This window comes from Scyliorhinus canicula, chromosome 18 (assembly GCF_902713615.1).
Source record: "Scyliorhinus canicula chromosome 18, sScyCan1.1, whole genome shotgun sequence".
In the NCBI taxonomy this organism is placed as follows: domain Eukaryota; kingdom Metazoa; phylum Chordata; class Chondrichthyes; order Carcharhiniformes; family Scyliorhinidae; genus Scyliorhinus; species Scyliorhinus canicula.
Genome location: NC_052163.1, coordinates 7,039,973 through 7,053,061, shown reverse-complemented (window position 1 = coordinate 7,053,061; position 13,089 = coordinate 7,039,973). Strand labels below are relative to the sequence as shown.

The window sequence follows — 13,089 nt, the reverse complement described above, 5'->3', positions numbered from 1 at the left end:
TTTCCAGCCTGCGCATGCGCGGCTGACGTCATCGGCCACGTCACCCGGCGTGACGCTTGATGTGCGGCCTTGACGACCGTCGTCAAGGCTGCGCCGCCGTGACGCACGGGGCCGCGCCCCTAGCCCCGCCCGGGGGGGAGAATCGGCCCCAGAAGTGGGCGTGAAGGCTGCCGTGGGTCACGGCCTATCCCACGGCAGCCTTTATGATTCTCCGCATTTGCGGAGAATCTCGCCCCTCGTGTTTGAAACAAACCTGTTGGACTTTAACCTGGTGTTGTAAGACTTCTTACTGTGCTCACCCCAGTCCAACGCCGGCATCTCCACATTATGGCCCTTTAAAAAGGGCACCCTGATCTCGGAGGGATCTGCCTGGCCAGTGAAATTAGTTCCCCATTGCAGAAACAATTTTGAAGTTCAAGCTTCAGTGGTGAGAAACTCCCCAAGCCCCGAACATGAGGGTGAATGCAGGTCTGGATTGTGTCTGAACATGAGGGTGAATGCAGGTCTGGATTGTGTCTGAACGTGAGGGTGAATGCAGGTCTGGATTGTGTCTGAACATGAGGGTGAATGCAGGTCTGGATTGTGTCTGAACGTGAGGGTGAATGCAGGTCTGGATCGCACGCAAAAAGCTGGCAAGAAACAACCCACCAAACCAGTCCAAAATGACACCTAGGGTGCGGTTGAACGGCTATGTTGCTTCCAAAAAAGCAACGCCCCATGGCTCCCAGGATCGACCCGGCTCGCAATGCCTTGTGAGATCTAATGCAATCTCATCAGACATTGTGATGTAAATCATGCCCATTGTGGGCAGGATCACCTTTTGGCACATCTGCATCTTAAAGCGAGACAGCTAGTCTCACTGTGATATGCAGTTTCCCGAGACCTCTGAGGTGTTGGGATCTATCCCCTTTGCCTCAGAGACCTTGGGTGAGTCCCATTCAGCGCTGGTCTCCACACATGGGGCCCAGACGGAACAGCACTTGTGGGGTCTCCCAGGGGTTCAGAGGCCCCAGATGCATGCCTCTTGGGCAAGTGGCACCTGGCACTGCTGGTGCCACCTGCTGCTCATCCTGGCAGTGCTACCTGGCTGCCAGCCTGGTACTGCCAGCCAATCACTCTGGCTGCTAGCCTGGCTGTGTCTATGTGGCACTGCCAGCTGGCATGGGCATTGCCAGGGTACTAGATTGGCACTGCCAAGGTGCCAAGCTGGCATTTTTCACACAGTGGCAATCTGGCTGGGTGTGCCCTGCACGGGTATTTGGGGGGGGATGTGGTGGCCTGTTGACCCCCCTCATTGGGGCTTGTAGGTCACAGTTACATTAGGGGCTCCAAAGATTGGGACACCATTTTTAAACAGCACCCCGATTTCTCACTACACTGAGTTCCAGCAAGCAGACCTCCTGTGCCGGAAACTGGGCTATTTGTGGCCTCGGCTGAGGGTTCCCTCCTGAGGCTCCCTATTTACCTGAGGGATGTTCGATAGCGCCATGAAACATGCAGATAAAGGCTCTCACTATGGGACTCTGTTCCCATGTAATTTAAATCGCGCTGAGTCATTTTTTGGGTGAACCGCGCCCTACATGTCTTAAACTGGAATTGCGTGACTCACAGGCTGCATTTCGGGAGCGTTTGAAGGAAACAAGGGCGGAGCTAGACAATTCTCATTGTGAATCAAAACTATAGCAAGGTAGCATTGTGGATAGCACAATTGCTTCACAGCTCCAGGGTCCCAGGTTCGATTCCCCGCTGGGTCACTGTCTGTGTGGAGTCTGCACGTCCTCCCCGTGTGTGCGTGGGTTTCCTCCGGGTGTCCCGGTTTCCTCCCACAGTCCAAAGATGTGTGGGTTAGGTGGATTGGCCGTGATAAATTGCCCTTAGTGTCCAAAATTGCCCTTAGTGTTGGGTGGGGTTACTGGGTTATGGAGGTGTTGACCTTGGGTAGGGTGCTCTTTCCAAGGGCTGGTGCAGACTCGATGGGCCGAATGGCCTCCTTCTGCACTGTAAATTCTATGAAATATGAATTAAAAGAAAAGTTGGAGAGACGGGTTAATTCAATCAGCATAATTTGTCATTGAAATTCCAATCTAGACCATTCCAAGTATTCCATCAGACCCTAAAGTTTTTTTTAGCTCAGCCTGTATCACCCACCAGCTGTGTTTGATAGAAAACAGATGGCACTAATCAGCAAAACCACACTTACAGATCCTGATGGACAGACTATAAACAGGGAGAGAGGTCAACACCTTTCTTGTGCAGGTTTGTGTCCAGAATCTGGGGGAGACCCTTAGTTGTGAATAAGTGCCGGTCAGATTTTAGGCAGTCCCCAATATCTACCTCTGACCGACATCAGCAGAAGTTGTGGCTGTCATTTCATCATCTCTAAGCATTGCCGGCGCAGACTTAAATAAGAGAATGAAAGAGACAAGACATGAGAGACTAATAGCACATTACTGAGTCACCACATGTCTTTGCTAACTGCCTCTTTGTTCCATATGAGCATTCCCAGAATGTTCCTCCAAGATCAGCATCAATAGGGAAGAACCAATCTAATTTCAAAAGTATATTTTTAAGAAAGTCAGAAGCACTCTGGGAAATCTTCCCTGAGCCACTGACCCTTGGCACCTGATTGAGTCCAATACAGTTGAGGCGAAAATGTTTGTCAGAGAGGCCAAACACCACCAGCTGCCATGAGGGTGTTGCTGCAGCTGAGGGGCCAAGGTATCAACAACTAAGATCCCACTTAAAGTGACAGAGAGGTTTTGTGCAATATGTTTCTATTGGAGTAAATGTGGGCATCATATTCGAGAATGTGTGAGGATATCTGCTGCAAAGCACACAGAGGGTAACCACAAGATTCTCCTAAAAGTGTGGCGAAAGAAATGAGAGAAATAAAATGAACGATTATAAGAGAAATAAAAGGTCTCATTAGAGATCAGCTTTTTGCATCAGACGTAAAAACTTGTATGTCAGAATCAATTCAGAGAGAATTGCTGATCACTGTTTGCATTAAGGGGCTTGTAGGACGTGCGTTAGATCCCCACCGTTCAGTCCTTTTGGTAAGGGAGTCAGAAGAAAAGGATCTTTGGAGAAATTAAGATTTCCTTTCTGTGAAAAGGCATTTTGTAGACTTTAATTTAGAGCTGGAAGGCGAGTTGATAAGGAAAAATAAAGTTGCATCTGTGGTTACAAGGGGAGAAACTTTCATCAGTGCGTCCCCAAAACCAAAAATAAATTCCAGCCCTGAGTCAGCTTGTGACACCTTCTGGAAATCCACGGGTATGATTGCACTGCCGGTGAATCGCAGGATCCCGCAATGGAGAATCCAGCTCCAGGGCTATAAGTGCAGCTCAGAATTCGCCACTTAAATGCTCACTCCCTCCAGCCCCATGGTAGCAGCATCACTGACCAGCTAAAAGATGCACTGCAACCTCTCACCAAAGGGTCTGACATTGCATATTCTGAACAAATGATTTCAACCATCTAGATTTACACGGACAGCAGACACTTGGGAACACCACGAGGTGCAAGTTCGCCCCCCAAACACAAACCAGGGTTGGAATTCTCCGACCCCCCCCCCGCATGGTTGGGGAATCGCCCGAGGCCGGCGTAAATACCACCCCCGCCGTGGCTGGAATTCTCCGCCGCCCAGGAATCGGCGGGAGCGGGAATCGCGCCCCGCCGATCGGCGTGCCCCCCGCGGCGATTCTCCGGCCTGCGATGGGCCGAAGTCCCACTGCTTTCAGGCCTCTCCTGCCGACGTGGTTTAAACCACCTCTGTGCCGGTGGGATTGGCGGCACGAGCGGGCCCCCTGGGTCCTGGGGGGGGGGGGGGGGGGCGGGGCGATCGGACCCTGGGGGGTGTCCCAACGGTGGCCTGGCCCGTGATCGTGTACCGTGGGGCGGAAGAGACCCCCTCCGGCGCATGCACGGACTCACACCGACCAGCGAAGGCCTTTCAGCCAGCCACGACGTCAATCGGCGTGGCGCCAAAGACACCACCGGCGGAGTGGGAGCCACTCTGGCGTGGGCCTAGCCCTAAAGGTGCGGAGAATTCTGCACCTTTGGGGAGGCCTGGCGCCAGAGTGGTTGCCGCCACTCCGCTACGCCGGGACCCCAGCCCCGCCGGGTAGGGGAGAATTTCGCCTCATGATCCTGACTTGGAAATATATTGCTGTTCTTTCATCATCACTAGGTCAAAATCCTGGAACTCCCTCCCTAACAGCACTCTCAGAACCTATACCACCGACTCCAGCTGTTCCAGCATTATCCTCTCAAGGGCAAATAGGGATGGTGAATAAATGTTGGCTTTAACAGAAACACTTACAGTCCATGAAATGACAGAAAAGTGCACGGCAATAACCAGTTGGTAGTTGAAGTATCTCCAAACATTTGAAAATGCAAGTTAAATTTTAAATTTCAAATAGGATTTGGGCCTCATCAGTTTCTGTTTTGCTAAACAAAATGTCTGCTCAGTTCTTTACAATTTGTTTATTTTAACCTTGAAAAATGTGACAAAATTATTTCGCAGTTTTATCTGATGAATCGAATTGTATTTATCATGTTCACTTACTTTATTGCCTCTCTCTCACTCTTGCAGGCCAAGTATCTTTGCACCTGTACTTGGTTACAACCATAAATTGATACCCATCCAAATACAGCTCCAATGCCAACACTCCAAGTTGTGTATAATTTCCTTGGGTCAAGATCAAAGCTGAAAGAAAAGTATCACCAGTTACTTCACCAAAACTGTCTGCAAATTACGCTTCATGACCCGGACTGCTACTTTATTTAAGTTGCTTTGTCATGGCATGGGTGTTCTCCAAGTAAGTGAAAGTTCCAGTCCCACACTTCCTTCTTCTGGCCATTCATTTTAACCTATCTACTTATGTTAGAGATACTCAGCTCTAATTCTGTATTGTTGAATAAATGATGTTTGATTTATTCTTTAACCCACCAATATCAAGATTGGTAAATGATTTGAGGTACAGATCAACTGTGATTAAATGGGAGTATAGGTTCAAGGGACAATGCCCTATTCCTTATTCTGTCAAGCTCTTTATCAGCATAACAAAATCTGCATTCCACTTCCAGCTCACAAGAAGTGAGATATCATTATGGGTAAAATTAAGAAACTAAAACCCCGATTTAAACTAAACCTACCAGGTAGACTCAGTTTGGGTCCCGATTGTACACTTCTTCTGATTTTATTCTCCATTGACTTCAAAGTGCAAAAGTATAGCTGGGCCGGGATTCTCCATTTGGGAGACTAGGGGATTCTACGTTAGCCGATGCCAAAATCGAGAAATGCTATTTGGAGGGGAATAGCTTCCGACGGCAAAATTGCGGCATGCACTGATTTGACGCCAATTCACGATTCTCTGTCACCTCAGAAACGGCATCAATGCATTTCACTCCGCACGTACAGTGGACACTATTTGCATATCATTAGCGGGAGCCTAAAAGCCGTGAACCTGCCGGGTAAGATCACGTAGCAATTCTCTAAAGGCAGGTTAATGGTGGCTCGGTGTTCCCGCTGGCAGGTGGTATCAATGTCATTTGCATTTCATGAATGCTGATTAAAACAGCTGCTCGCGAACATCCCGTCAGCCTTTTCAATCTTGCGTCACGTCAGCAGGAAATGACATCAGCATCAAACCCGATTGTTAATGAGTGCACAAGGGGATCCTGAGTTCACCAGAGACATTGGGGTGTGTGAATCAACCTTGTGCCATGGTGCTGAGTGGCTCCTGGTGCGCTGTTCACCACTCAGCCGGGGAAGACTGGTTCCTGTCTCCATATCCATGCTGAGCTGGTTTTCATGGACAACTTCATGCTGCTGAATCATGGACCCTCCTGTGCCACTGGGTCAGACCAGTACAGCGGCTGGGGTTAGGGAGTAAAGGGGTCTTCTTACCCCCGTGCCACACACCAGTGTCTACTTGGACAATCCTGTGCTGCGGACTCAGGCAGCTACTGCAACAAAGATCCGAACTTCGATTGGGGGTCGGTGAGGCCGAATGATGACAGGAGGAGAAATGTGGAAGGAGGTCGACGAGGGCTCACAATGGCCTGCAGAGGGGCAAGGAGGTGAATAAAGAAGGTGAGCAATGGAAGACAGAGAGAAGAACGAAGACCGAGAGGGAAGCTGGATCTGACAGGGCTGCATGAAAAACTCAGAAACAAGGGAGTCAAAAGGATACCACATGGTTTACTGGAAGGGTGTGCTCGAAGACTCCAAATGTGGTTGAGGTCCAAGTGGACATGGGTGAATCGCAGGTGATGGGCTTGTGGGGAGGGTGTTGAATCAAGGAACAGATCTCTTCTTGAGGCAGCTCGCCTTTATCCTCTGGGATGCTGATGTCTTGCACTGTGTGACTGCTGGAATTCACTGTATGGTGAAGATGATGGGCTGGGGAGAGTGATAGGGGTGTTTTGGGAGCTGGGACTTTTGAACCCGCCAGCTGACAGCAGGCGGGTGAATTAGCTGCTGGCCCACCAGGTGACTTAGACGGGAACACACATATACATAATGAATGAGGCTCCAAGTACAGAAACTGACGGAGGATCTCACTATTCTGGTCGGCATTACAGGCACCACCAGAGCTACTTGATACCGCACATAGACTGAAAATAGGAGAATCCCATCCGTTCTTTCCATCTATAACACTCAAGGCAAAAATACTCACTCAAAAATATCAGTCCGGTTACCATTCTTTGCAATGTTCCAAATCTTTCCAAAACCTCCAACGTGAATTGATCCCTGAATCAGCACAGCCACAAGGCCGATCACCATTATGCACAGCTGGAATACATCTGTCCAAATAACTGCTTTAATACCACCCTGAGCAGAAATAACAATAGATTTAACTCAATAGCTAAGAGAGTTGATAATGCTGATTGCATCATGAGCTGATTGGCTCATGATTAAAGTTGTCAATTCAGTCAAATTTAAATGCATCATAGTCGACTCTCTCTTTGATAGGAACATAGGAATAAAACAGGCCCCTCACTCAGTCACTGAGCCTGGTCTACCATTCAACAAGATTGTGGTTAATCTCTATTCAAAATACAGAGATCTTACCTCCATATCACTCGAGACCCTTGGCTAGAAATGAAATCTGGGCTGCAATCTACCGATTGCGTTCAAGCGAGAGGGCACCGCGAGCGGTAGTTGCCGGGGAGGCCTCCCACGAACGTCCCGGTAGCCTTTACGCCTCACGAGATCTGCCCAAATCTTGAGAGGCATCGGAATCAGAATCCGGCCCAAAATGGGTGTGACCAAATGATACATGCCTAAGTAAGGTTTAAACCTACTTAGGTGATCTTATGCAGGAGGCCATAGCTGGATGCAGTTCAGTACTGATCCACACACAGGTGGATCAGGCGAAACGGCACCCGGGGGGGTCTACCAGACCATCAAACACCCCTAGGTGGTCAGGGGTACTGCAGACCCCGTGGCCTTCCCACTTGAACGTGGATATCTTGGCACTGCCGGCTGGCACCTTGGCTCTGTTACCTTGGCACTGCCAAGGGTGCCTGGGTGGCACTACCAAGGTCAGGGTCTGAGGGGGGCCATGTCCATGAAAGGTGGGTGGAGGGAGGTATGAAGGGTGAGGGTACAGGGCAAATAACAAGGGGCCTCTAGGAGATTTGGAGGGTGATGATGGGGGTCCTGGAAGGCAGGGTCTGTAATGGGCTGTAAGGAGGCCTGTGACCTTTACCACGTAAAAGAACAAGGGCAGCAGACCCATGGGGACAACACCATCTGCAAGTTCTCCTCCGGGTCACCCAACACCCTAATCTTGGCTTATTTCACTTTTTCTGGGTCAAAGCTCAGGAACTCCCTCGCTAACAGCACTGTGAGTGTACCTACATCACCAGGACTACAGTGGTACAAGAAGGCTGCTCACCACAATCTGCTCAAGGGCAATTAGGAGTGGGCAATAAACGCTTGCATTGTCAGCAACACCCATACCCCATGAACAAGTTTTTAAAAATTAAATAAACTATAAATTCTCAGAATGGCATTAAGACAAAATTTCTTACCAGTGTTGTATACAGTGTACACACAAGTCCTGTTATTACAACTGAAATCCACATGTCCATCCCAGTAACTGAAAAATAAAATTATTGAAAATAAATTATGGAACGTAGAACATTACAGCGCAGTACGGGCCCTTCAGCCCTCGATGTTGCGCCGTCCTGTGAAACCCCTCTAAAGTCCCTCTACACTATTCCCTTATCGTCCATATGCCTATCCAATGACCATTTGAATGCGTTTAGTGTTGGTGAGTCCACTACTGTTGCAGGCAGGGCATTCCACGCCCTTACTATTCTCTGGTTTCCTCCCACAAGTCCAAAAGATGTGCTGTTAGGTAATTTGGACATTCTGAATTCTCTCTGTGTGTACCTGAACAGGTGCCGGAATGTGGCGACTCGGGGCTTTTCACAGTATCTTCATTGCAGTGTTAATGTGAGCCTACTTGTGACAATAAAGATTATTAATTAATTTTAATTTAATAAAACTTATTCAAGGCAGTGTTAAATGAGGATGAGGGGGGGGGGCAGATGACAACTCGGTCAACAATAATTTTATTGAATGTGGAACAGTTTGATAGGCAGATTGGCCTTTCCTGCTCTGGGGCGGCAGGGTGGCACAGTGGTTAGCACAGATGCCTCACAGGCTCCAGGGACCAGAGTTCAATTCCGGCCTCGGGTGACTGTGTGGAGTTTGCATTTTCTCCCTGTGTCTGCGTGGGTTTCCTCCGGGTGCTCCAGTTTCCTCCCACAATCCAAAAATGTGCAGATTAGGTGGATTGGCCATGCTAAATTGTCCCTTAGTGTCCAAAAGATTAGGTTGGGCTACTGGGTTTACGGGGATAGGGTGGAGGTGTGGGCTTAAGTAGGGTGCTGTTTCCAAGGACTGGTGCAGACTCGATGGGCCGAATAGTCTCCTTCTGCACTGTAATCATCTCTATGATTGTCTCTATGATCTTGAGTGTGACCATTCAAAACTTTGAAATAAACCACAAAAAGAAAAGAATGTCCAGTGGAGGAGGGTGCAGAGTTTTATTTTAATTCAATCAGGAGATGAGGCTGGCCAGCAGTTATTGCCCATCCTGAACTGAGCCCGGCTGTTTAAGATTCAACCGTGTCCAAGAGTCATCGTTAGACTTTTAATCCAGATTTCATTATTGGATTCACATTTCACCCAGGATTCAAATGCACGTCCACCAGAACATCACCCTGGCTCACTGGATTACGGGACCACACCACCGTAAGAGTGGCCCAACTGTGGAAATATAGGCCACTTCAAAACGGTCTGTCACTCGAAAAGCTTACAATCCTCCAAAAGAGCATTTTATAGCAGAGCACGGTACAAGAAGTGGAAGAACCACAAGAATAGGAATTAACCTTCCCAGTGAGCTAAATGATACTGAAAACAAGTATTAGAACATTGAACTCAAAGTGGTTGGACATCCCACAGAGTTTGAATTAAACACAGGAGCAGGGGTTTTTATTTAAGAGGTGAAGTCAAAGGCCCAACCGATTACATTGCAACCCCCATCTGTTACATTTTAGTATCTTGGGGAATTACTTTAACAGTGAAAGGTCAATTCACAGTGAAACTGAAATATAAAGATCGAGAAATCCGTGAAACCTCGAAAATTAAGAGCGCTCTCTCCTGAGAAGACTGGCATGCCTAAAATTGAAATTAATCTGCAAGGTGGATGAAGCTACTAATGAGAATTACAACAGTACATTCCGGAATAAGTTCCAACAAATATTTACAAAGCTAGGGAAATTAAAGACAGAGTCCCATATTATCCTCCCAGCTGATACGTAACCAATTTACCTCTTTCCACTGAGGAAGGTGTCTCAACCACGCTTGGACAATATAGAGGTTGAAATAGAGAAGAAACAGCAGCAAGGGGGTACCTCACTGGTCACCGTGCCAACAAAATGGTGTTTAAGCTTCCAAATCAAAACAACTCTTTTGGAATCTGCGTGCGTTTAACTCAACTAAACAAGAAGTCGTACAACACCAGGTTAAAGTCCAACAGGTTTGTTTCAAACACGAGCTTTCGGAGCGCAGCTCCTTCCTCAGGTGAATAAAGAGGTATGTTCCAGAAACATATATATAGACAATGTCAAAGATGCAAGACAATACTTTGAATGCGAGCATTTGCAGGTAATTAAGTCTTTACAGATGCCGAGATAGGGGTAACCCCAGGTTAAAGAGGTGTGAATTGTCTCAAGCCAGGACAGTTGGTAGGATTTCGCAAGCCCAGGCCAGATGTTGGGGGGTGAATGTAATGCAACATGAATCCCAGGTCCCGGTTGAGGCCGTACTCATGTGTGCGGAACTAGGCTATAAGTTTCTGCTCGGCGATTTTGTGTTGTCGCGCGTCCTGAAGGCCGCCTTGGAGAACGCTTACCTGGAGGTCAGAGGCTGAATACCCTTGACTGCCGAAGTGTTCCCCGACTGGAAACTTATAGCCAAACTCTGCACACATGAGTATGGCCTCAACCGGGACCTTGGATCCCCAAATCAGGGTCCACACTGGGCTGATTGCGAGTCAGCCAACTCGCTCCACCCGGCACGTTCTGGATCTCGCCCTCACTGGGTGTGGCTCAGATCTGCATATTTAAATCAGACATTGGGACTCATTTAAATACCCGCCACCGGACGTCAACGGCTGTGCCTGTTAAACTTTGCCAGGGTGCCGTTTAGTACTGCTACACGCAAACCTGAACAGGACGTGACAGCACCTCGGGTGGGGGGGGGGGGGGGGGGGGGGGGGGGGGTCTCCCTGGCCATTACATACCCCAGGTGGTTGGGCACAGGGCAGGGTAGTACCTTGGTACTCCCTCTGGGACCTGGACACCACAGCACTACCAGCCTGATGGCACTGCCATGGTGCCTAGGTGACACTGTCAGGCTGCCAGGGACACTTCCAGGGGTCAGGCATGCAGTGCTGGGGTGCCCAGGTGTGAGGTTGGCACTGCCAGGAGTCAGGCTGGGGATGGCCTTGCCCATTGGAGAGAGCAGTTGGATCCACTTCGGAGCACACAGGTGGCAGAAAGCATCATAGATAGAAGTTATAGAGAAGTGGTCACACCCAAAGTGCAGGCAGACAGATGTGTGACAGAAAGAAAGGGCAGGCAGTCAGTGCAGGAATCCTCTGTGGCTGTCCCCCTCTCTAACAGGTATACCTTTTTGGATACTGTTTGGGGGGGGGATAGCCTATCAGTGGAAAAGAACAGCCACCATAACAGTGGCACCACAGCTGGCTCTGTTGCTCAGCAGGGGAGGGCAAAGTACAGGAGAGCGATAGTTATAGGGGACTCTATAGCAAGGGGCACAGATAGGCGCTTATGTGGAAGTGAAAGAGACTCCAGGATGGTGTGTTGCCTCCCTGGTGCCAGGGTCAAGGATGTCTCTGAATGAACGCAGGACATCCTGAAGGGGGAGGGTGAACAGCCAGAGGTCATAGTACACATCGGTACTAATGACATAGGCAGGAAGAGTGATGAGGTCCTGTAGAAGGAGTTGAGGGGTTTAGCAATAACCTGGCTGGGAGGTTCACTAGTGTCACTCGGGAGGATTTAAACTAGTATGGCAGGGCGGGTGGGACCAGAGTGTTAGCTTAGAAGGTGTCACTACTGAAGGGGAAATAGAGAACAAAAATAATAGAACATCACCCTCAGGCAGAGCAAAAAAGGTGACAAGTGTGAGAAGGGAGGTGGTCAATGCAGGATTGAGGGTGTTGTACCTAAATGCGCGCAGTGTACGGAACAAGGTAAATGAGCTTGTTGCGCTCATTGAAATTGGCCGGTACGATGTTGTGAGCGTCACAGAGACGTGGCTGCAAGGGGATCAGGGCTGGGATCCAAATAGACAAGGATATATGTCCTATCGAAAGGACAGGCAGATGGGCAAAGGGGGCAGGGTCGCATTGTTAGTAAGGAATGAAGTTAAATCAATAGTAAGGATATAAGGATCAGAACGATAGTAAGGATCAGAAGGCATAGAATCTGTGTGGGTAGAGTTGAGGAATCGCAAAGGTAAAAAGACCATGATGGGAGTTATGTACAGGCCCGCTAGCAGTAGTCAGGAGGTGGGGCAGAAAATAAATCAGGAGGACAATCCCACAATAATCATGGGTGACTTCAATATGCAGGTGGACTGGGAAAATCAGGTTGGTAGTGGATCCCAAGAAAATAAATTTGTGGAATGTCTAAGATTTTTTTTTGGAGCAGCTTGTGACAGAACCTACTAAGGAGCAGACAATTCTGGATTTGGTGATGTGTAATGAGGCAGACTTGATTAGGGATCTTAAGGTGAAGGAACCCTTAGGGAGCAGTGACCGCAATATGATGCAATTTACCCTGCAGTTTGAGAGGGAGAAGCTGCAATCAGATGTAACGGTATTACAATTGAATAAGGGGAACTACAAAGACATGAGGGAGGAGCTGGCCAGACTTGATTGGAAAAGGAGACCAGCAGGGAAGACAGTGGAACAGCAATGGCAGGAATTTTTGGGAATTATTTGGGAGGGACATCAGAAATTCATCACAAGTGGAGGAAACATGCTAAGGGCAGGACAAGGCATCCATGGTTGACGAGGGAAGTCAAGGACAGCATAAAAACAAAAGAAAAAGCATACAAAGTGGCGAGGATTAGTGGGAAGCCAGAGGATTGGGAATCACTTAAAATCAAGCAGAGAACAACTAAAAAAGCAATAAGGGGAGAGAAGATGAAATATGAGTGCAAATTACCTACAAAAGAAGATAGGAAGAGTTTCTTTCAATATATAAAAGGTAAGAGCGAGGCAAAAATAGACATTGGACCACTGGAAAATGTGGCTGGAGAAGTAATAATAGGAAACAAAGAAATGGCAGACAAACTGAATAGTTACTTTGCATCAGTCTTCATGGTGGAAGACACCAGTGGGATGCCAGAGCTCCAGGAGAACCAGGGGGCAGAGGTGAGTGCAGTGGCCATTACTAAGGAGAAGGTTCTGGGGAAACTGAAAAGTCTGAAGGTGGATAAGTCACCTGGACCGGATGGACTACACCCCAGGG

At 48.5% G+C, this 13,089-nt stretch overlaps 1 protein-coding gene across 3 annotated transcripts in view; it reads right to left on the bottom strand.

The window, feature by feature from the left end:
- LOC119953671 (sodium-coupled monocarboxylate transporter 2-like) overlaps positions 1-13,089 on the bottom strand; it is a 142,479-nt gene that overhangs the window by 60,132 nt on the left and 69,258 nt on the right. For all 3 annotated transcript variants that reach the window (XM_038778179.1, XM_038778180.1, XM_038778181.1), the window contains 3 exons: positions 8,047-8,114; positions 6,687-6,841; positions 4,571-4,711 (listed from right to left, as the gene is read on the bottom strand). In XM_038778179.1, coding sequence (XP_038634107.1) covers positions 4,571-4,711; positions 6,687-6,841; positions 8,047-8,114 — 364 coding nt within the window. The remainder of the gene's footprint in view (positions 1-4,570; positions 4,712-6,686; positions 6,842-8,046; positions 8,115-13,089) is intronic.